Genomic DNA, 22,792 nt, shown 5'->3' on the forward strand with positions numbered 1-22,792 from the left:
GCCAGGTCGCCCCCAGCCCCCTCCCTCCTCCCAACCTCTCTCGGTCCCACCCTCCGTAGCTTTGTGCCCGCGGCGTCGAGCTGCTTCCCCCATCAGGCGCGCCGCGGGAGGTTGGGAGCCGCCACCGAGAAGCTGCCGCTCGCAGCCCCGGGCAGGGGCACAGGTAGGTGGCGGCCGCGGGCTGGGCCGCTCACGCAGCCTGGGGCTGCGAGTGGGGGCGGGGGCGGGGTGTGAGGGAGGGGCGGAGTGGGGGAGGGGAAGACCGGGAAGGACGAGGTTGGGGTGTGGTCCGGGTGAGATGTGAGGATGAGGATATAGGAATGGGGAGATGGGTTCAAGGGTGGGGTCGGGGTGCCTGGTAGGGTAATTGGGGGCAAGGTGGGAGAAGGGAGCAGGGTTAGTTTGGGCGGGCTCGGGGAGGGGCATGCGTGGGAATTGAGGGAGTTTGCAGTACTGGGGAAGGGGAAGACGGAGTGGGATTTGAGAAGTGTAAGGAGGAAAGGATCCAGGATCGGAATAGAAGGAGTGGGGTCTTGGGGGTAGGGAAGAAAAGTTGGGGCTGTGGGTTGTGAGGTTGGGCTTCGCGAGGCGTGAAGGAAGGGGATTTTGAAGGTTATAGGCAGAAGACAAGAAAAGGGATGGGGAGATTGGAGTCCTAGGAGAGGGAATCCCAGAGACTGGGAGGAAGGGAAGAATACTTGAAGGACAGAGGAAGAATGCCTGGGGGTGGAACCGTGTAGGGAAGGAAGGAGAGGCAGCTGAAGGTGGGACCAGGAACCTCATTTCAGAAGGGCATTGGTAGGATAGGATTGGAGGGGCCTGAGGTGTGAGAGGTGGGGACAGGGATGCTGGGACTGGGTGAAGGGAGAGGAGTTAGGATTTGGGGTGTAGAGACTGGGTTTTATGTTAAAAATTCTAGAATTGGCAGGTAGAAGAACTGTAAGAGTGTCAGGATGTAGGGGAGATTGGCGTGCTCCTGGAGCTGGATATGGTGTGGCCCTCTGGAGCTTTGGGGGAGGAAAGGGTTTGGGTGAGAAGGCAGGTAGGAAAGTGCACTCTGTAGGGAAAAAATAATGAGAGGGGTGGAAAATTGGATAATGGTGGTAACACAGAACAACCAGGGCAAGATCGTTAGTTGGTTATTGGTGGTTTGGAACTTGTTTCTGTTCAAGTTTTTGTGTAGGAATTTTCTCAAGAGTACTGCATTTTCAAATAAACCAAGGGTGTCTGAAGCCTTGGGATGAAGGCCATGGCTTGACAGATGTTTTCCTGGTGTGTGGATGTGGGTAATTTCTGCCCTGGCAGAGGGAGGAAGGGAGGCCTCAGTGTAGCTCTGGCCTGGCTCTGTTCCCACCAGCTCTTTCCTCAGGTGGCCACTGGTTTTTTTTTATCTCCTCCCTGCCCCCCACCCCCAGCTTAAGCCAGTGAACACCAAAGGGATCAAACAGGTGGGTGAGATTAATTTTTAACATCTTTTTTTAATCCTTAAGGCTGATGTCATATTTTTATTCTTGAGAGACAGCATCATGCAGTGGAAAGAGTCTGAGCTTTGGAGTAATACAGGCTTGAGATTGAATTCTGGCGCTGTAGCTAGTTCTGTTCCTTAAGTTACTTCGCTTCTCTGAGCCTTGTTAACCTGTTAAATGGCAATCCTGACCTAATACGATTGTTGAGGGTTATGTGAGATCACTTGAGTACCTAGCACAATGCTTGGCAACTGATAGGTATTTAATAAATGCTAGCTATCAGACCTAGTATCATTGTCATCATCACTGTCATTACTATGATTTATTTTTAGGGGATTGTTCTTTTGCCTGCTAAAGTTAGGTGCTTTCTTTTTTCCTTCACGTTAGAGAGCCATAGACTCAGCTCACATTTTGGTCCTGTGCCCTCCGCCTCTTATTCCCCCTCTCCAGTCCACATGATTGGCCAGGGTCCTGCTTCTTGCTTGGTAAACTGGCTTCAAGACCTAGAAAGTTGTCATGCTTAGTTATCAGTTATTTTAGTTCAGAGGCTACAGAGTTCTGAGTTCTTAATGTGGTAAGGGTACATTTTATTCATTTGACAAAATTACGTGCTTTAAGATATAGTTAATGCAGATCTAAACTGGACATTCTTGAAGATACTAATTATTTTGATTTTCCAGTTTGTAGGGGATTTTTGCCATGGTGTAGAACAGGCCTTGTTGCCTGAGGACCCATTTATAATAGACCACCATGTACAACAGCCCGGCATAAGCAAAGCCAAATATAGAAGTTGTATGTGGAATTCTCTTGCTTTAATGGTTCTTAACCTTGCAAGACTTAAACATTCATTTAATTCTTAACTCATTTTATAGTATCTCACAAACTCTCAGGAAGCTTCTTTTTTCTTTCCTTTTTTTTTTTTTAGATATTTATTTATTTATTTGACAGGCAGAGATCACAAGAAGGCAGAGAGGCAGGCAGAGATAGAGGAGGAAGCAGGCTCCCTGCAGAGCAGAGAGCCCGATGTGGGGATGTGGGGCTCTGGGGATGTGGGGCTCGATCCCAGGACTCTGGGATCATGACCTGAGCCGAAGGCAGAGGCTTTAACCCACTGAGCCACCCAGGCGCCCCTCTCAGGAAGCTTCTTATTGAGCGAATGCAAGATGCAGGAATTTAGTACTAGAAATCAAAAGTTACCAGGATTCCCTGAACCAAGTACCTCAAGTACGTTCATTGAAGAGCCAGAGGAACCTTGGGGCTTCTGGACAGAGACTGTGGATTTTACACTTCAGGAAATACTGGATTTTTTTTCTTTTCATCATTTAGAAAGACAGTCAGCATTTTGTGAGTAATTTAGAAGTAAAAAATAACCAGAACTAGGCCTTTTTTCAAAGTGATCCCTGCAAAGAGAAGCTGCCAGGATTTGGGGCAGCCTGGGTTAGCGTCCTTGCTCTGGTCCCTGGCTGCTTGTGCCCTCTGCTGGATGGAATCAAACTTTTCTGATTTATACCTGAAGTGGTCATTTATCCACTTGTCTGTTTGACTCCAAATTTTGTGGAGTCAACTTCACTGTTGGAGTGAGGGTTAGGAGTAATGTGGATGGGCAGACCCTGTTCCATTGTCAGGGAGCTTATGATGTGCCGATCAATTAGAATATGTTCTCCCCATAGGATGTGCCTTTCCATTATTACAATCAAGTTATTGCTTTTTAGGGCCATGCCTGGTGACTAATTTCTGGTCCACAGGTAGAGTAGGACTCCAAATGTGCAAATCTAGGGATAAAGACTGAGGGGATCTGCTTTAATTCCTCATCAAGATTAAAGTATGTGAAGTTGCAGGGGCCAGATGCTTACCTCTGCTGGAAGAAGAGCTTAGAATAAGTGAGGCATCGCCTTAGCAGCAGGCCCTGAATACTGGCAAGAGTATGAGTTATGAGAGCTGGCACCGTGACAGTAGTTTTTTGTCTGGGTTTTAGGGTTTTTTTCCCCTGGTAGTACCAGTAGCAGTATCCTGCCATCATTTGCTATGCTTCTACCACCTGCAGAAGGATCTGGCGAGTCGGGGAGGAGCCTGCAGCTGTTGCCTGGAAGAAGAGCTGGCTCCTAGCAACAGTATCAGCAGGCCCAGCAGCTCTGAGCACTGTGTCTGTCCCTTCGAGGTCTCACCCTTTCTCTCATTCAGTTCAGCACCTACCTTTTGAGGGATTACTCTGTACTAGGCACTGTGTTGGGCCTGGGAAAAAGAGATGAATCAAGTCAAATAAGTGCCTTACCTTCCAAGAGCTCACAGCTCTGGGAACATTAGCAAGTGAACATAGGACACAGGGCTAAGTGCTAAATAGAGAAGAGACATGGGTGCCCTGGGAAAACCAGACAGCCGTGCACTGGTGCAGGGGTTAGTGAAGATTTCCCGGGAGAGAGATGATGGTTGAGCTGAGTTTTAATGATGAGTAAGGATTAGCTAGGTCAGGAAAGCTGAGAAGGATGTTCCAACCAAAGGGAGCAGAATGGGCAAAGACCAGTGAAACAAGAGAGCACACAGCCAACTTACTTGGGTGGTATGGCATGGCATAGGGCGAGAGAAGCTGAGCAGGAAAGGGTGAGGCTGTCAGACTAGGCAAAGCCCTTCTTTCTGATGTGCTTTTACCCACATAATTATCCTCAGGAGAAACAGGGATCGTACTGATGCCCACAAACAGGATCACTGTTTGATCTCCAAAGACTCAGCGTTTTTGATCACTGACTTGATTGTTTGCTGACACTTTTACGTGGCATCAGAGCTATAGCCCAGCCCTGCATTGATAGAGAAGCTAGGTTACTTCACTCTAAAAGTCAGAGTCTTTTAAAGATAATGGCAGCTATTTGACATATATAGAATTTTAACTCTCACCTCTCTTTAAATTGTTGTGGAAATGATAATTAAATGTTTCTGTTTAATGTAGGAATTTCTCCTGTGGTTTTAAGATCTCATGGTTTCTCAGGAAAACAAAAATTTATTCCAATTAATGCTTGAGCACAAAATGTCACCCATAGGGTTGCATAAATGCCCACTGTTTTTGTGTTTTGCCTTATGTCAAAAGTGTCCTAAATAGAACCTTAAGAGATATGATGTTTCCAATGGGTAGAATTTTGTTTGTTTGTTTGTTTGTTTTGTTAGCTCTTGTGATGGAGGTCTTTCTTCGTAGATCCAAAAAACCCTGTTGCTGGTGTTCCATGCAAGGCTTAGCAAATGAGTAAACTTTAGTTCCACAGATACCCACTCAGGGTCTGTTATATGCCAGAGCTAACTTAGGGAGTCTGGATGAATGAAACATGGCCCCTCTCCTCAAGGAACTCAAGCTGGTGGAACACAGGCCCGGGAATAAATCAGTAGCAGAACACTGAGACAACAAAGACGTGGAGGGTGCCAGGGTAGCAAGGAAATTACTAGTTTCTGGTCTTCATTCCTATGCATAGTTACATTTTTAAAAACAGTAGTAGTAAATTCTATATGTACTGTTTGTAACCTGCAAAACAATAAAAATTTTATGATTTGAATAGCTGCCTAACATTCCATGGTATGGATGTATCATAACTTACTTAATAACACCCCTATTGTTGGTCATTTAGGTTGTTTCCAGTTGTTTTGTGATTATCAGCTGTGCTGCCATGACTTTCCTTGTAGATGATTCTGTGTGCTTCTGTAACTTCCCCAGGGTGAATTTTAGGAATGAGATTTGAGCTGCCTTTTGAAAGATGAGTGGGAGTGCACCAGATACAAAGAAAAGGGGGAAAGTGGAGTCAGCATTTCAGGTAGAGGGAGTAGAAGCAGCCTGTAGGTGTCAGAGTTCACAGGCAGCTGGGAAGCTTTATTTCCCCAAACCAACCAAAGGGCCTCCCTGCTAGGCTCGTAAAGCTCTGGGAACAGCACAATGAAGTTACATGTACAAATGGTGTGTTAATTGGATTTGCTTCCTCTGTGCCTTGCTCTTACAGTTGCAACCAAGGCAATGTCTTACTACCTCAACTCAGAAAACCGCCTGGACCCAGGACCCATCTATGTACGAGAAAATGGTCAGCTGCACATGGTCAATCTGGCCTTGGATGGTGTCAGGAGTAGCCTGCAGAAGCCAAGGCCTTTCAGACTGTTTCCCAAAGGCTTCTCTGTGGAGCTTTGCATGAACAGAGAAGATGATACTGCACAGAAAGAGAAGACTGATCATTTCATCTTCACATATACCCGAGAGGGGAATCTTCGGTACTCTGCCAAATCTCTCTTCAGCCTCGTCCTGGGCTTTATCTCCGACAATGTTGATCACATTGATTCCCTTATTGGCTTTCCTGAGCAGATTGCTGAAAAGCTGTTCTCTGCTGCAGAAGCCAGACAGAAATTCACAGAGCCAGGTGCGGGGCTGAGGGCTTTACAGAAATTCACAGAGGCCTATGGAAGTCTGGTACTTTGCTCCCTATGTTTGCGAAACAGGTGGGTATTCTGATTAGGATAGTGAATATTTTATAGGTGTGTTAATTCTTTCTAGTTCTGGGGCTTCATGGGCGTGGGGGCTTCCCCCATCAAATAGCACTTCAGTTTAAAACTCCCAAATACAAAGTGGCAGGATATTTTGAGAAAAATCACTGTCTTTCTCCCTATCTACTCCCGCCACCAGAAAACAGGTTTATTTTGAAATCATTTTGCCACTGCTTGATGGCCACCACTCCTCCTTTCATTAAAAAAAAAAAAAAAAAAAAAATCTTCTACCAACTTTTCTAGTATGAGAAAATAGAAACGACAGGGTATCATCTGCCAAGTATCTTAGTGTGCTCTTAGGGATGGGAAGATTAGTAACTAGAGTTCTGGGCCCTGTTCCAATTTTCAAACTTCTAGATATTGAGCATTAGATAAAAGGTAACTTTAAAAGAGTTATTAAAATTTCAAGTATCCTGAAGTTTGGAAATTTTCAAATAAGGTCTGTTCACTTTAAAAATAGAAACTGCCAGTTATTTTACCTGGGTTTATTCAGGAATAAAAGAGAATTGCAATCTGGGACAATCAAGCTATGGCAAAACCACAGGCAAATCTGGGGGAACAAAGGAGACACATACTTTTTTAAGGAGGAAAGAAGGAAGCTGAGAAGGTTGTTACAAACTAAAAATCCTTTGGAGTAAACTAGGAGTTTGAAGGGTGGAGGCTTTTCATTGATGATACTATTGCTAGGCAGGATGAGGAAAGCATTTCTTCCTTTGTCTGGGAATAGTAGAGTAGTATTCATGTGAAAGGTCAAGTCCGTGTAAGGTCAAGTCGGGCTCTTCCTCGTGGGTCTAGGGCCTGAATGCTCCACCAGCAGAAACCTCACGACTCCCATTTTAGTGAGGCTTCCCCATGACATATTTTGACAGGTCTGAACACCAAGGTCTATTTTCTGACAGAGAAGATGTTTTCTCTTCTGACTTGCCTTTGCTTATGTACTTTTATTGATGTATTTAAAATTTCTAGGGCTCCTGGGTGATTTAGTTGGTTGAGCATCCTAGACTCTTGTCCACAGCTCAGGTCTTGATCTTGGGCTCATGAGTTCAAGCCCCACTTTGGGCTCCACTTAAAAAATAAATAAACTTTTTATTCCACCATAAAATGACTTTTAAAGTATCTACTAATTAAAAAAAAAAACACAAAACTCTAGGGTTGCCTGTGTGGCTGAGTAGGTTAAGCCTCTGACTCTTAATCTCACCTCCGTTCTTAATCTCAGGGTTGTGAGTTCAGGCCCCATGTTGGGCTCTACTCTAGGCATGGAACCAATTAAAAAAGAAAAAAAAAAACCCTTTAAAAAAATGTGGAAAATTTAAAAATAGAAACTGCCATGCAAAATAATTTAAACACCAAAAGGTACAAAGTGAAACATAAGCTCTCTCCCATTTTATCTCCTATTTCTCCAGAGGCAGCTACTGTTCACGATTTCTTTTACGTCATTTCAGAGATATCCTGTACATATACGTTCATCTATAGTTCTCCTCTTTGTTACACAAGTGGCCGCACACTGCTTACACTGTTACGCACCTTGCTTTCTTTTTTTTTTTTTTTTAAAGATTTTATTTATTTATTTGTCAGAGGGAGAGGGAGAGAGAGCAAGCACAGGCAGACAGAGAGGCAGGCAGAGGCAGAGGGAGAAGCAGGCTCCCTGCCGAGCAAGGAGCCCGATGTGGGACTCGATCCCAGGAGCTGAGCCGAAGGCAGCTGCTCAACCAACTGAGCCACCCAGGCGTCCCAACACCTTGCTTTCTTGATATATTTTAAAGATTGTTTGCTGTCAATACCCGTAGATTTTAAAAATAACTGTAGTATGCCATTGTGTGAACCTTTTTTGTGATTAGAAAGTGTGAAAGGTAGCTTACTATTAAGAAGTACCATCAAGAGGACCATTAAAACAAGACTAAAAAAAATAGCATGTAAGAGGAGAAAGTCATACCAGAAAGCACAAGCTAAACTCATATGGTTTAAAAAGCAAAAAAGAGGGGCACCTGCGTGGCTCAGTTAGTTAACCATCTGCCTTAGGCTCAGGTCCTGGTCTCAAGGTCCTGGTATTGGCCCCTGGGGCTCCGCACTCAGTGGTGGGTCTGCTTCTCCTTCTCCTTCTCCCTCTGACCCTCCCTCAACTCCTCTCTTTCAAAAAAGTCTTTAAAAAAACAAAAAGGAAGCAATATTTATTTATTTGGCTCAGAAATAATGGTTTCAGCCTAGTCCAAATATTATACTTTAAAAAGACAAGGGATAAACACATGCAGATAGGAGCAGAGCCGTGGACTTGGGAGCTAAGCTGGCACCTTCTGAAAGCTCCATCTCTATGCTGCTGCCAGTAGAAAAAAAGATTTACTTCGCCTGAATGAAAAAGCTAAGCAATATTTAAATATATAACACATATATTTAAAATAACATTTTACTCTTTCATGTATTGTTTCAAGTTATTTATGTTCATTGTAGAAAAAATAGAACCATGAAAAGTAGAATTATGATAGATGTTTTAAAATTATAAAGGTAGTACATATTGGGAAATATATACAGCTGTAATTTTAAGAAATTCGTAATCCTACTATTCATGATAATCATTTCCAAATATATATCTTTATAATTTGGGAATATACTCTATGTACAACTTGTATTCTGTTTTCCCCCATATACCATTCTAGCTTAAGTATTTCTCCTGTTAGTGAAAATGCTTCTTATTCATTTGTGATGCCTGTGTACCACTCCAGTAGTCAGATTGAAGGAGAATAGCACTTTCATTCATGTTTGACAAGTATGTAAATTAGTGATATTTCTGGAAAGCAGCTCAGCTACTATATGTATCAAGAGCCTTAAAAATACCCATACCATTTGATTGACCCATTAATTACATTTATTGGGAATCCTAATTTTTAATGTAATACACAAACATGGGAACAAATATTTTCATATAAGGGTGTTCATTACAACACTGTAACAGTGAAAACCTGAAAGCTGAATATTTAACAATAAGAATTGAATTTAAGCCAATTATGGTACATTCATATGGTGAAATATTAGATAGCTGTTGAGATAGTACTCAACGATTAAAATGGTATGAAATGTTCATATATGACACATTTAAAAGGATTTAAATTGCATGTACTATATGATCCAATTTTTTAAAAATCAGGAATTTTTATATGTGTTGTATATATAAAAGGAAAAAGAAATCTTTCAAACTGCAATCTAGATAGTGGGATTGCAATTTAATTTTCTTTATAACTTTTCACATGTTCTTAATTTTTTCTATAAGGAACTTGTATTTTATAACTGGAAAGATAGAAGAAACATTTTTAATGTGATTGTGATCTTTTGATTCATACTTTATTGCAACAATTCTAAACTTGGTTGTCTTGTTCAGATACAAGATTAAGATTTTCAATTGTGGGGGCGCCTGGCTGGCTCAGTCTGAAGAGCATGGGACTCTTGATCTTGGAGTCTTGAGTTCAAGCCCCACCCTGAGTATAGAGATTACTTAAAAATAAAATCTTTAAAAAAAAAAAAAATTCCACTCTAATCCCAAACTTCCCTCTCCTTTTGAATCTCCAGAGGGAAATAGGAAGAGGACAGGAGATTTGGGTTTGCTTTTATAATCCAAGGCTGATGCTGTACCAGCAAAGGTTTTACTAGCATGAAAGGGTTCAGGTCAAAGGGAAGGAGAGTAAGAAAATTATTGAAAATAAGATAATTGGGGAGGTTTGGGCACTTACTGTGTAAGGGTATGTCACAAAGCTGCTTGTCAGAAGGAGAAGGTAATATCTTTCCAACTGCGTTCCGACCCTATAAAAACTATTTCCTTCCTGTGTTGAAAGCCCAGTGATTTTTAATCCGACCAGTGGTACTGGGAGACAAGTATGTTTCCCTTAAAATACCACCCTATGTAATGAAGTGATTATAATAACTACCATGAAATGAGGTTCTATAAGATGCCTGTACTTCTGGACTATTCTTTATAGTTTTCTTAGTAATCCTTAAAAGAAGTAATCATTTGCCCCATTTTCAGCTAGAGAAATTGAGGATCAGAGAGGTCAAGTAACTTTTCAGTCACACAATTAATTAGGGTTGTTACAATCCAGACTTAGATGTATCTGACACTAAAATATGTCTGTGTTCTTTCTGTTGCTTCTCTATTACACTATTCTGAACTGGTTAAGGGATAAATTGGAAGAACAGCATTGAGCAAGACCCGAGAGCTTTGATCATGTCCTAGATAAGCATCTAGTAGTGTCTGTGGCTTTGCATGTTGGTTTCTCAGCCTTGATTTTTGTAGTTTGTTAATCACATTATACATTGTTATGTCCTTTGCAGATAACCCTTGTTTCAGAATTACTAAAAATCTTTTGGTTAATTGATCAAAGGTGGTATGTTTTTTTTCCTCTGATTGCCAGTAATCCCCCCAAATCCCCATTAACCCACTTCAACTCTGTGATTGGAAGATGGAAAACAGCAGCTTTATTTACAGTGCAATTAAAATACGTCTGAGTCAATAAGGCTCAATTGTGTACCCAGCTGAGCTCTGTCACCAGGCAGCTTAGAGAGGGTATCAGTGCCCCATGCCATCTGTACCTAGCAGTCAGGCCAACGATCAGCTTCAGTACATCTTATTTTGATAGGAAGAAAAGAGGTCTCACTTCCCTCTTGCCCTCACATTATTCCATCTCATTTTTGGTAATTATGATCCTACTAACAGAAGAGAGAAGTGAACATTTTTAAGTGTTAAATCCACAGATCCTAGCATACCATTTTGCTCTGGAAACTTCTAGACACCTATGAGGAAAGTCGATGAGAAAGGCACGCTCTTACCACAAGTCAGTTTTCCTTTCTCTTTGGATCCTCTCCTATTTCCTGTCACACCTAATCCCTTCTCATTTTTTTCTCACTGACATCATCTGAAATAGATGAACAACTAGAAAGCAGGGCGGAGGCCCCAGCCTGGGCTGCGGAATGCCCTTTTGATCTCCCTTTCCTCTCCAGAGGCCTCCCTGATGCTTCCTGATAACAGTTTGCCAAGGTGCTCCAGTGTAATTAAATTGTTTGTGCTCACATGTTTGTCTTAACCATCTAGATGAGCTGGAGTCCTTGTAGTCTGTCATACTGCACGTACCTTCAGAGAAAAGTTAACAGGCGCAGTGGAGAGGGCAACTACTGAAACGTGTTTGAATAGAAACGGTAAAACACGATCTGGCAAGTATCTCTTGGTATATTCTTAGGGATGTGCAGAGATCAGAACCCAGAGTTCAGGCCCTATTCCAGTTTTCAAACCAGTAGTTACCAAGCCTAAGATAAAAGGCAACTTCAAGGGGTGCCTGGGTGGCTCAGTCAGTTAAGCATCTGCTTTTGGTTCAGGTCCTGATCCCAGATTCCTGGGATGGAGCCTCACATCAGGCCCCCCACTCAACAGGGGCTCTGCTTCTCCCTCTCCTCCTGCCCCCTCCCCCTGTACAAACGTGCTATCTCTTTCTTTCTTCTGCTCACTCAAAATCTTGAAAAAAAGGAACTTCAAAAGAATGAATGATTATGTTTTTGAGAATCCCAAAGTTTGGAAATTTTCCCATTAGGTCCCTACACCAAGGTCTGTCTTCTGACAAAGCAGATGTATTTTCTCTTGTGTCTTGCCTTTGCTTGTGTATTTTTATTTAAAAGTTTTTCCTCCACCATCATGTAAAAAGACTCACGGTATTCACTAATGAAAAAATTCAGCCTGTACCCACATAGAAATGGGTGAAGTCTGCTTATTTCATAGTTCCTTGTCCTGATGGAATGTTGACTATATCACAGAGCCACAAATGGTAATGTTTTAAAAGAAGGAAAAGAAAAGCTATTGATTGCTCTCCATGCCCCACAGATACCTGGTGATTTCAGAAAAGCTTGAGGAAATTAAGTCTTTCCGGGAGCTGACCTGCCTGGATCTTTCCTGTTGCAAGCTTGGAGATGAGCATGAACTTCTAGAACATCTCACCAATGAGGCACTGTCTAGGTATTGACCTGCCACCCCTTGTAGATGAATTGTTTTGTTTTTTTTTTAAAGGATGATACATGGGATCATCTTGAAGAATGCTGATTACTTTCCAATCTTGTGTTTATTTGCTACTTATTTTCTTTCCTAAAACATTTTCAATCTCCTTTACTGGGCACAAGCAATATAGATTGAACACTTCTTAGGAAGGTAAGTCAGTTGGTTCATTTTCTAAATAATCTTTATTTCAGCATGTAATAAATGAAACTACGTGGGGTGAAAATGATTTTGCCCTTGGTCTGTCCAGTCCTAGTTTATTCTAACAAGAGATATTATACAGTTGTCTATAAGCATTCTTTTCAATGAACTATACATTATTTCAAAAGTAAACTATTAAAGAGTGCCTAATTCTTTTCAAGAGCCATAGTTTAAAGAAATCACCCAGTACCATTCACAAATAGTCCAGCTGATCTCCAGTTGCTCAGTCTGGCCAGCAGACAGGAGGCCAGACAGATTCTTCTGTGGTTTCATAAACAGCCGGAAGCATAACAGCATGACAAACTTGAGTCTAACCAGCTTCCTGGGGCCTGGCTCAGACAGCAACACCTACATACTGCTCCATACAAAGGTATTTTTGTGTGAGGTTTAGTAAAGTTTCAGATGTCTTATGTGTGGGACAGTGGAGGAAATTAATACACTAATTTCAGGTTAGCTGGATGGATTGGGCTATGGGCGTACCCAAAAAACTAATCTGAAAATCTGGATTTATAAAGCCAGTCAATATTAGAGGATTGTTTGCTTTGCAAAAAGAATTCTCATAGGAGTTATTCAGTAGACTTTCCTGACACATTTAGAATGTTTCTGGTTTTCACATAGAATTTGTCGTGAATGCAGCTTTTGTATAAAACAAGGTATATTTATCCCCTTAATGAAGTCCCTGTTTACCTCATTTGACCATATACCCTTAGTGCCCTCTGCCATCTGAGATTAGTACTATATGACACTTTGATCCCTCAGTTAACCTGCAGTTAGTAAACAGCGCCAAAGGGTTTATAACTGCTATATGCATTGGGTGTGAATAAAACAGGACGTAGAAGGTCCTTTTATTTTTAGGTTGAAGTTCACGAAAGCCTGCTCTTGCACATAGGCTTTCTCAAACTCTAAGTGATTTACTTACGGACTTTGTTTCCCTAGTGTAACTCAGCTCCACCTGAAGGATAATTGTTTATCTGATGCCGGTGTGCGGAAAATGACAGCACCAGTTCGAGTGATGAAAAGAGGCCTTGAAAATCTAACATTATTAGACTTATCTTGTAAGTTTCATTAGACATTATAGTTCTTAATTTTGGAAGAATGCCTTAGAAATCACCTAGTTCTTCCCTGTCATTTTAGAGGTGGTAAGATGGAGGGCGGTGACTTTCCTAGGTGCCACAGCCAGCTAGTGGCAGAGCAGGAGTAAAGCCATATGCTCTTGACTCCTGACCACACACCTTTCCCGGTATGCCTTGCCACATGCATTTGGGCCACTCATGGTGTGCAGACAGGGCAGCCTTTTATTCTAGTCATGGCATATATAAAGGACGTCTGGCTCACCTTTACTCCCTGAGTTGCTGATTTATAGTGTCTGTCAGCTGGGTCTTTGAATCAATACTTGCTTGATGAAAATCTGGGTAAATTCACAGTTGTGATAACATACTCAGGATTAACCAGATGTTGACTTCAGTGGTAGAAAGTCAATAGAGATCATTTACAATTTAATTGAGCATCCATTTAGTATATGGCAGGTTGGTGTGGTGTCAGAAGAAGGAAAGGAACAGGGTTTTAAGGTCAGACAACACTCCTTGCTCTGCTACTTTTTTTTAACAACTCTGTACCTTTGAACAAGTTATTTAACCTCTCTGAGCCTCAACTTCCGTAAAATAAAGATAGTAGTGAATGTCCAGCCTCCCTCCCAGGAGAGTGTATTTATTCAGCAAACATTTTTTTGAGCATCTGGAATGTGCCAGGCATTGTCTTCATGGTTTTGAGGACTCAGTGCTAACTACAGGACTCTCTGATTTGAGAAGGTAATATGTAAGAAAAATTTCTGAAATAGTGTAGGTTAGTAAGAGTAGTAATAGTCTCTGTGTCTAAATGCCTTTGAAAATCTTTTAAAACTGTCTTTACTTTGGAGGTGAAATACCCACGAGCAAAGTCAGATAAACCATTTTAATACATGTTTATGTATGCAGTTTTCATAAGGCTCCAAATTAAACCCTTCGGAATAACTTCCTGGTTTATTTTTCTGCTAATCCCCACCTCCTAGAAAGTTAGAGCTTTATATAAAGGATCTTAAGCGTCATCTAGCATGGCTGTTCCACATTACAGACAGGATGAAGATAAGATCCTAACAGTAGTTAGCTCTGAAAAGTTTGCTCACTCAATACTTTATATTTTATCATTGTTTGGCCTTTTTTCTGAGCTCTACTGAATACTGTTATACAGCCTATTTTTTTGATATCTAGGTAACCCTGAGATCACAGATGCGGGAATTGGATACCTCTTCTCTTTTAGAAAACTAAACTGCTTAGATATTTCTGGGACAGGGCTCAAGGTAAGACATTTGTTCCCTTCTCTTATTTCTCCAGACTCACAATTAGATATTTTTGGCTCCTGCTAATTGGTGCTTAGAAAGGACTGGTATTTGTGATGGTGTTTATTTCCTACTGAAAGCAAGCAAGAATTGACGAGACATGTGTGCCTTCTTGTTCTTTCCCTCATAGGACATCAAAGCTGTCAAACACAAGCTCCAGACCCACATAGGCCTTGTCCACTCCAAAGTGCCTTTGAAGGAATTTGATCACAGTAACTGTAAGACAGAGGGCTGGGCTGACCAGGTACTCCAGTTTTTCTCTCTCACAATTATATGGCTTCTCGTTTTGAGTCACCAACTGCCTTAGCCAACACTTTGAACAAACATTAATCTTCTGCGTAGTCTGGCTGAATTATCATCTTCACATCAAATCATAGGCACTGATGGCCCTTACCTGACCCCGCTACGGAAGGCAGGGTGTCATATGCCGGTCCTTAGACCTCATGCTCTGATCTCTAGGTCAGGCCTCATCCTTATTCACCCTAGGAGAAAATGCCGTCTTATAAACGACTCAGAAAATTAGCAAATTCTGGCTTGCTTTGCAAAAAAACAGTATGTCCAGCTGCAGAAGGACACTTTCTCTTAGCAGCTTGTAGATGCTGGAAAGAGAATAAGGCACGCTGAGAACAGTTCAAATCTGACTCTCCTCCTTAGTTTGGACAAATTTCTTAGAGCTTTAGTGAGGAAATGTCTTTGTGTGTATATGTGTGTGTGTCCTCTCATTGTGCGAACCCTCCCATTTTCAACTTCTTGGCTGACTTTCCTTTGATTCTCCCTTGTCTTCTTGGTGGTGTTCTTCAACTTAGTAAAGTAGAGACCTAAGGAGGAAGTCAGAAGGTAACCAAGTCTAGGGCACCAGTAGATGGTGGCTTGCCTGGGGCTGGTGTCTTTTTCTTCAGACACTTTAATGTTTCTAGAAGACCCAGCAAACTGTTTTGTTTTGGGTTCCTCCCTGGTCCTACTCTAATGTCAGAGAGGGTAAAATGAGAGGGATGGTGAACCTATCCGAGTGCCTAATTGTAGCATCACCTCCATATAAGTAATCAAGAAGGGGGGACTCAGGATTTCAGGAGCACTGTGATGTTTGTCCACACGATGCATACTGAAATCATTATGACAGTTTGTAGCATCAGATGAATCCTGCATGTATGCAGTGGAGTTCAAGCAGGTATGGGGCGGACATACGAAGGCTTGATGAAGTTGGATAGCAAGGGCATAGTAGAATGAATATAGGCTATGGAGTTTAGGAGACGTGGGTTTGGGATCCTGACTAAGCAACCCAATAGCTGTATCACTTAAGGTAAGTTGGAGTTACTGTTTCTTCATCTAGAAAATGCAGAAAACAGGACCTCTCTTACAGAGCTTAGTAAGGATGAAGTAAAATACCTAGCCGGTATTTAACCTGGCCTGAACGTACAGGTGTACCATGGAGATACTGTGGGTCTGGTTCCAGACCACCTTGATGAAGCGAATATTGTATTAAAGCAAACATTGCTGGGCGCATGGGTGGCTCAGTCGGTTAAGTGACTGGCTCTTTATTTGGGCTCAGACTATGATCTCAGGGTCTTGTAATTGAGCCCTACATTGGACTTGGAGCGCGGGAGGGAATCAGTGCTTGAAATTCTCTCCTTCTCCCTCTGCCCCTCCCCACCACACCCTCTCTCTTTCTCTTTCTCTCAAATAAATAAATCTTTTTAAGAAGTACAAATATTGCAATAAAGCAAGTCAAGTGAGTTTTTTGGTTCCCCAGTGCACATAAAGTATTTGTGTATCCTCTAGTCTGTTAAGTGTATAATATCATGTCTAAAAAAATAAGGTGCTCACATTAATTAAAAATATTTTATTGCTAAAAATGTTAGCCATCCCCTGAGTTTTCAGTGAGTTATGACTAATGACTATAACACATACAATAATAATGAAGAAATCAGAAGTGGTAGGAGCATTACCAAAATCGGACACAGAGACATGCAATGAACAGCTGCTATTGAGAAAATGATACCAATAGACTCGCTTCACACAGGGTCGCCACAAACCTTCCATGTGTGGAACACGCAGTATCTGCTTCAGCCTAGGTCCGAGGTGTGCCTGTAAGATGATGAGGCTCCTTCCCACACACAGCTTCTGATCATACACCCGGCTCGGGCCCCTGGAGCGTGGCCGCAGCGTTTTCCCCGTTTCTTGCTGATTCCTTGTTGAAATGTTTCAGGCTGACTCCAGTCTCCTCCTGCCCTGCTCTCTGCAGGTGACAGGAAATTAGGACCAACTAATAGCAGTCCCCTTACTTCCCTGTCTCTGTCTCAGAATGTCTCCGTTTCTTCAACCATACCCTACCCTACCTCCCTCCTGTCCGAAGGCAGGTGTGCCACCGGCTTCCAGGGATGAGCCCCTTGCATGTTTGTGGGTTCCAGTCTCTGAGGTCTCCCTCTACTACCCCACCTGTCCGTCTTCAGTCTCACATTGTTGGCTACTTGCTTTCTGTGTATAAATGTGACTTACCCTTTTTCTAACATGTTCTTCATCCCCCAGTGCAGCTGTGAAGTGGTTTCTACGACCTTGCCCACTTGCTCACCGCCCACCCGGTTCTTAATCCCTTGTAACCTAGGTCTGGCCTCCACTGCTCTTTGGCGGGTGTTTTCTTGCAGGTGGCGTGTGATCTCATTCTCCATCTCTCCTGGGCTTTTCTGCACTGCTGGTATGAACACGCCCGCCTAACGCTTCCCTCTCCTGGCTTTTCTCCTCACTCCCCTCTCACTTCTCCCTCTGGCTCCTGCTGATTCCCCTCTCCTCCTCTGTCTTCTCTCACTCTCCTGGTGATCGTAACTGCTCTTACAGCCTTAGCCTTCCCTTTGGGAAGATTTTACCCTCTCTGACACATCGAACCTGTTCCTAAATACTGTCCATAAATCTCTACTGGGAACCCCAGACTCAGAGTGTCCAGAACCAAGCTTATTTTCCTCTTCCCTCTCCCCAAGCAGCTCTTCCTATTGACATTCCTTTTTCTGTCAGTGGAAGGACTGTTTTCTGTGTTGCCTGCTGAGTCACCAGGTTTGGTTTATGCTGGTGTTCTCTAAGATCCGACCTGTTCCCCATAGGGAAGTATTGTAGAAGGGATGACACCTAGTGTTTACTGGGTGCTTTCTGTGTGCCAGCCACTGCTAACCTCATCATTTAGTCCTCACAGCAGCCCCAGGTGGCTGTGTCCTATTGTTAATACTATTTTACAGATGAAAATATTGAGCCTAAAATATTAAATCACTTGCCAAGGATACCCTGGCTAGTAGACAATGGCTCTAAGCTTAGAACTGTATTCTTACATTCTGGAACTGTATTCTTACATTCTTACATTACATTCTTACATTACATTGTCCTCTCTGTGTCCTGAAGTGTTTTCTTTGGCTTTCTTTATGATCATTTTATTGCATACTATGACGAGAAATAGTAAGTTAAAAGTCATTGTTACTTCTGGTATATGTGAAATAATCACTTTATTTATGCATAGTTTATACTCAGCCAAATTTCCCAAAGAATTTGTAGTAGTTTACAGTGAAAATAGATTTATAACAGTTTTGGAAAATGGAAACCTAGCATGGAATGTCATGAGAACATGGAAACGTGGGCATTTTACACACATACAAGAGTTTGAATTATATTTGATATATTTTAAGGCATGAAAGTCTAGGAATGTGTGAAAATTATTTAAGGCTTTACACTTCTTTCTGGCTTGCAATGGAGATGAAAATAGATGGGGAATCAGCTTGATGGATTTTTCCCGAGTCCTGCAGATCCATATGTCCAGCGTGATTGTTCTGATCAACCCTTGCATTAAAACAGAAAATCCGGTCTTGACTTAGTTACTCTTACCACCACCTGTCATCTGAAGTGAGATTACAAGGGTTTGTGTTTATGGAAGGGAGCTGGGGGAACAAGGAAAGCTAGAGAGTAAAAGCTTGAGATATTGTTCAGATTCAAATCTTTCCAAATATGTTTTAGATTGTTCTGCAGTGGGAACGTGTGACTTCAGAAGCTGTGAAGCCACGAGAAACCGGGGAGCCTCGAACAGCAGCTCAGCACTTCTGTGAGAAATTCCCTTTTCTTTGGAATTTTTGCTGTTAGGTTATTTGCACCCTTAAAGCAGTCAGCCTGTTTCACAGTGGGCAAAGTAATTATGATAGTATGGACTTAAACAGATCATCAGGACTTCTGTTCTCTCACCATGCTACGGTGTCAGTTCCCACTTGGCTTTGAGCACCACCACCAGGAACATAGTTAAATGTCTGTGTATCCCATCTTTGTGGCGGCACAAAAGTAGATGGAGTACAGAACATTAAAAAAGGAATTAAGTCTAGCCAAAAGATGGAAGCATCCCAGGTGTCCATAAAAAGATGGATAGGGGTGCTGGCTCAGTCAGTGGAGCCTGCCACTCTTGATCTCAGGGTTGTGAGTTTGAGTCCTGTATTGGGTATAGAGGTTAGTTAAAAATAAAACCCTTAAAAAATTAAAAAAAAATATGGATGGGTAAACAACATGAGGTATTTCCATATAGTAGAATATTCAGCCTTAAGAAGGAAGGAAATTTGGGGGCATCTGGGTGGCTCTGTTGAGCTGCTGCCTTTGGCTGAGGTCATGATCCTGGGATCCTGGGATATAGCCCCATGTCAGGGTCCCTACTCAGCAGGGAGCCTGCTTCTCTCTCTCCCACTGCCCCTCCCCCACTCATGCTCACTCTTCCTCACTCTCTCTCTCTCCCTCTCTTTCTCAAATCTTTAAAAAAAAGAGAAGGAAATTTTGACATAGTGTTATAACGTGGATGAAATTTGAAGAAATTATGCTAAGTGAAATATAAGCGAAAGAGAAACATGTTTTGTGATTCTTATTATAAGTTGTTCCTAAAATAGTGAAGTTTGTAAAGACAGAAAATAGAGTGGTGGGTATCAGGGGCTGGGGGGAGAGGAAAGGGACTGACCCTTTAGCAAATACAGTGTTTCCATTTTGCACTAAGTGAAAGTTCTGGAGAAAGATGGTGATGACTGCACAACAGTGTGAATGTACACAGTGCCACAGAGCTATACACTTAAAAACCATTCAAGTGGTAAATTTATGTATATTTTACCAAAACTTTTTTTTTTTTTAATTTAAATTTTTTTATTTTTTTTAAACATATATTTTTATCCCCTGGGGTACAGGTCTGTGAATCGGCAGGTTTACACACTTCACAGCACTCACCAAAGCACATACCCTCCCCAATGTCCATAACCCCACCCCCCTTCTCTCAACCCCCCTCCCCCTAGCAACCCTCAGTTTGTTTTGTGAGATTAAGAGTCACTTATGGTTTGTCTTTACCAAAACTTTTTGAAAGGAGTCAAGCAATAAAATCAAAATGAAGGAAAAGTAAAGGTAACAAAATAAGAATTCAGGGTCTACCAAAAGCTATAGAATAAATTGGTATCATTTGTTAGGGTTGTGCCCCAAATGTGGCTCTTGTTTAGAAGACAAAGTCCGTATTTGAATAATAATAGGTTTAAGATTTTCTGAGCTTTAATTGTGTGCTGAGCACTTCATATATATCATTTATCTTCACATCACACTTATGAAATTAGTTTTATAACCTTATAAAGATGAGAAGAGTAAATCTCAGAGCAGTTACTTGCCCAAGGTGACTTTTCCAGGAGAAAGCAGACCTGGGATTTGAATCTAGATCTGTCGTCCTCCTGTGTGAGTGTGTGCCTCCAGCCTACACTAGTGCGCAGGCTAGGGTCACTATATAGGGCCTTCAGAAGACAGTAAAATGAATCCAAGCCTCTCCCTATTTGTCATCTTCCTTGGATCATCTTTCTGGACTCGGGCAGGCCTTCACACCCCAGCATGGTCAACTCATTGCCGCTCCCTTCTGTCACTCCTGCAGATGGCAAGCGGGCTCGGACAGAAGCCCCCGTGAAGTGTCCCCTGGCAGACACCCCCGTGAACTCTTCTGAGAAACTCCAGTTCTATAAAGAGAAAGCCCCAGACTGCCATGCACCATTGTTAAAGCGGGACGCTGTCTCGAGCCAGGAGTCAAAGAAGAGCAAGAAGAGAGCTTTTGAAGAGCCAGAGAAGGACCAGAGCAACTCTTCGCAGTCTTCAAAGCAGAAATACGTGTGTCTTGCTGTGGAAGACTGGGACTTGTTAAATTCCTACTGATTGGTAGATAGGAGTTGACCTCTTTCCCCCGACTCTAATGTTTGAGGAAAGGGGGCTGATGGTGTTTTCCTTTTTGTTTGACTTTACCTATGGTATTAGCATAGCAAGCAGATATTTCTACTTTTGTGGTGGGGGAGGGAAATGCTATGGAAGTATGTAATAATTTCTAATGTATATTTTCAATACATAGTAATTTTTTCAAATAAACGTTTTTGCTGTCCTTAAGTTCTGCTTGTGAAATACAGACTAGAGCCACAGGAAATAACACTCTGGTGGTTTGGGAGAGAAGGCTTGTGAATTAACAAGGCAGCTGAGCATGATTTGTTACTATAAGGTGGCCCAGCTAAGAAGGAGTGTGTGTGCGTGTCTGTGTGTACACGCGCGCACCAGTGTATGGCTACCATCATTGAATATCTCCTTTGTGCCACACCCTGTCCTCACAACAGCAATGGAAGATAGGTTTTAGCCCCATTTTAGAGTTCAGAAAAGTCAGCCTCAAGGAGCACCTGGGTGGCTCAGTTAAGTGTCCGACTCTTGATTTCAGCTCAGGTCATGATCTCAGGGTTGTGAGATCGAGCCCTGTGTAAGACTCTACTCTCCATGCTCAGTGAGCTAACTGCTTGAGGATTCTCTCTCCCTCTCCCTGTGCTCCTCCCTCCACTTGCGTTCTTCCTCTCTCTCTCAAATAAATCTTTTCTTAAAAAGGAAGTAAAGAAAGAAAAAATTCAGCCTCACGTTAAGGGATTTAATGAAGGTCACAGAGCTCATAAGTAATAGAACCAGAATTCATACTCGATTCTGTCCTAAAGCCCACTCTTACATTGCCTTCTTAAATAACAGCTACCGTTTATTAAAATCCCAACTATTAAGTCCATGAAGTAAACCACCAAGAGTCTTCACACAGTCCTGCCAAGTCAGAATTATCACCTCTAACTGACAGAAGAGGAACCAGAGACCAATAACTTGCCCTGAGATTGTCGTGCATGTAAGTTACTTGGGGCTCATGTTAAGATGCAGTATCATGTTAAGATACTGATCTACTGGTCAGTAGATCTGGAGTAGGGCCCGAGAGTCAACATGTCTAACAAGTTTCCAGAAGATATCAGTGCTTCTAATTTGTGGACCACTTTGGGTAGCAAGGCTCAAGATCTTCCCTATCCCATACAGGAGCCCCTAGTGATATGTGGCCGTCAAGCACTTGAACTGGGCTAGTCCAAGTTGAGATGTGCCGTAGAATACACACCGGCTGTCCTATCAAAGCACAAGTGTGAACAAAAACAATCTCCCATTTTTAAAGTATTGATTGCATGTTAGAATGGTAATTTGGGGGTTAAAATACGCATTTCCCCTGTTTTTGTGTCTGATATGACTACTACAAAGTTTACATGTCTTACATTTATGATATGCTTTATATTCCTACCGGATAGTGCCACTGCGGACCGTCCTCCATCCTCACGGTGAGCTTAAAGCAAGACTTAACTGGTGAGTACAAGGAAGGCAGTGGATACCTCGAGGAATTAACGCATGACATACATCAGTGTGACAGGTTTGACATTTGGAAATGCTCTACGGTTCAACCAGGATTGTAGTATAGGGGCAGATCTTGAGTCTGATACATGTTTTGTTTGCTAGGCAAGCTGCTCCATCCATAAAGGCCTGTTGCCCCGGATCATGAAAAGTTCTGATTCTAAAATTTATGAAACCAAAAAAGCAGATTAGATGCAGATTGCTTTTTTTTTTTTTTGGTAGAAGTAGAGTTTTGAAATGTCATTTGGGTGGACATTAACACACCTTGCCAAATTCCAAGTGCAAATACACAGCCTTCCTTGTCAAACTTCGCATATGTCATTGGTCCAACTGGAGTCTAATTTGCTGGTCGCCCCAGTCTTCCCACCCCTATTGTTGCCGTAGGGTGACACTGTCAGAGAGGGGCGTCTGAAATGGCTCTTCAAACAGCTCCCTGCTCTTATTGTTTTGGAGGGCAAATCTTCAAAGCCACTTCTGATTACCTTTGCTTTCATAAACACAGTGTACTTTTGAAGTGGA

The 22,792-nt window shown here is 42.3% G+C and overlaps 2 protein-coding genes across 6 annotated transcripts in view; one reads left to right on the forward strand and one right to left on the reverse strand.

Moving 5' to 3' along the window:
- HSPB11 (heat shock protein family B (small) member 11) overlaps positions 1 to 112 on the reverse strand; it is a 34,333-nt gene extending 34,221 nt beyond the window's left edge. For all 4 annotated transcript variants that reach the window (XM_044238289.1, XM_044238291.1, XM_044238285.1 and 1 more), the window contains exon 1: positions 51 to 112. The gene's annotated coding sequence lies outside the window, so the exon portion shown is untranslated. The remainder of the gene's footprint in view (positions 1 to 50) is intronic.
- Positions 98 to 20,971, forward strand: LRRC42 (leucine rich repeat containing 42). Of its 2 annotated transcripts, none has more exons than XM_044238281.1 (8): positions 98 to 163; positions 5,441 to 5,927; positions 11,827 to 11,958; positions 13,132 to 13,250; positions 14,442 to 14,530; positions 14,700 to 14,813; positions 18,560 to 18,644; positions 20,472 to 20,971. In XM_044238281.1, the coding sequence occupies exons 2-8, from the start codon at positions 5,455 to 5,457 to the stop codon at positions 20,744 to 20,746; spliced, it is 1,287 nt and encodes a 428-aa protein (XP_044094216.1). In that variant the 5' UTR covers positions 98 to 163; positions 5,441 to 5,454; the 3' UTR covers positions 20,747 to 20,971. The 2 variants fall into 2 exon arrangements, with proteins under 2 accessions (XP_044094216.1, XP_044094217.1); XM_044238282.1 differs by lacking the exon at positions 98 to 163 and adding an exon at positions 1,428 to 1,448.
- Positions 20,972 to 22,792: the final 1,821 nt, after the last annotated feature.

Source organism: Neovison vison, chromosome 2 (genome assembly GCF_020171115.1).
Source record: "Neovison vison isolate M4711 chromosome 2, ASM_NN_V1, whole genome shotgun sequence".
NCBI lineage: Eukaryota > Metazoa > Chordata > Mammalia > Carnivora > Mustelidae > Neogale > Neogale vison.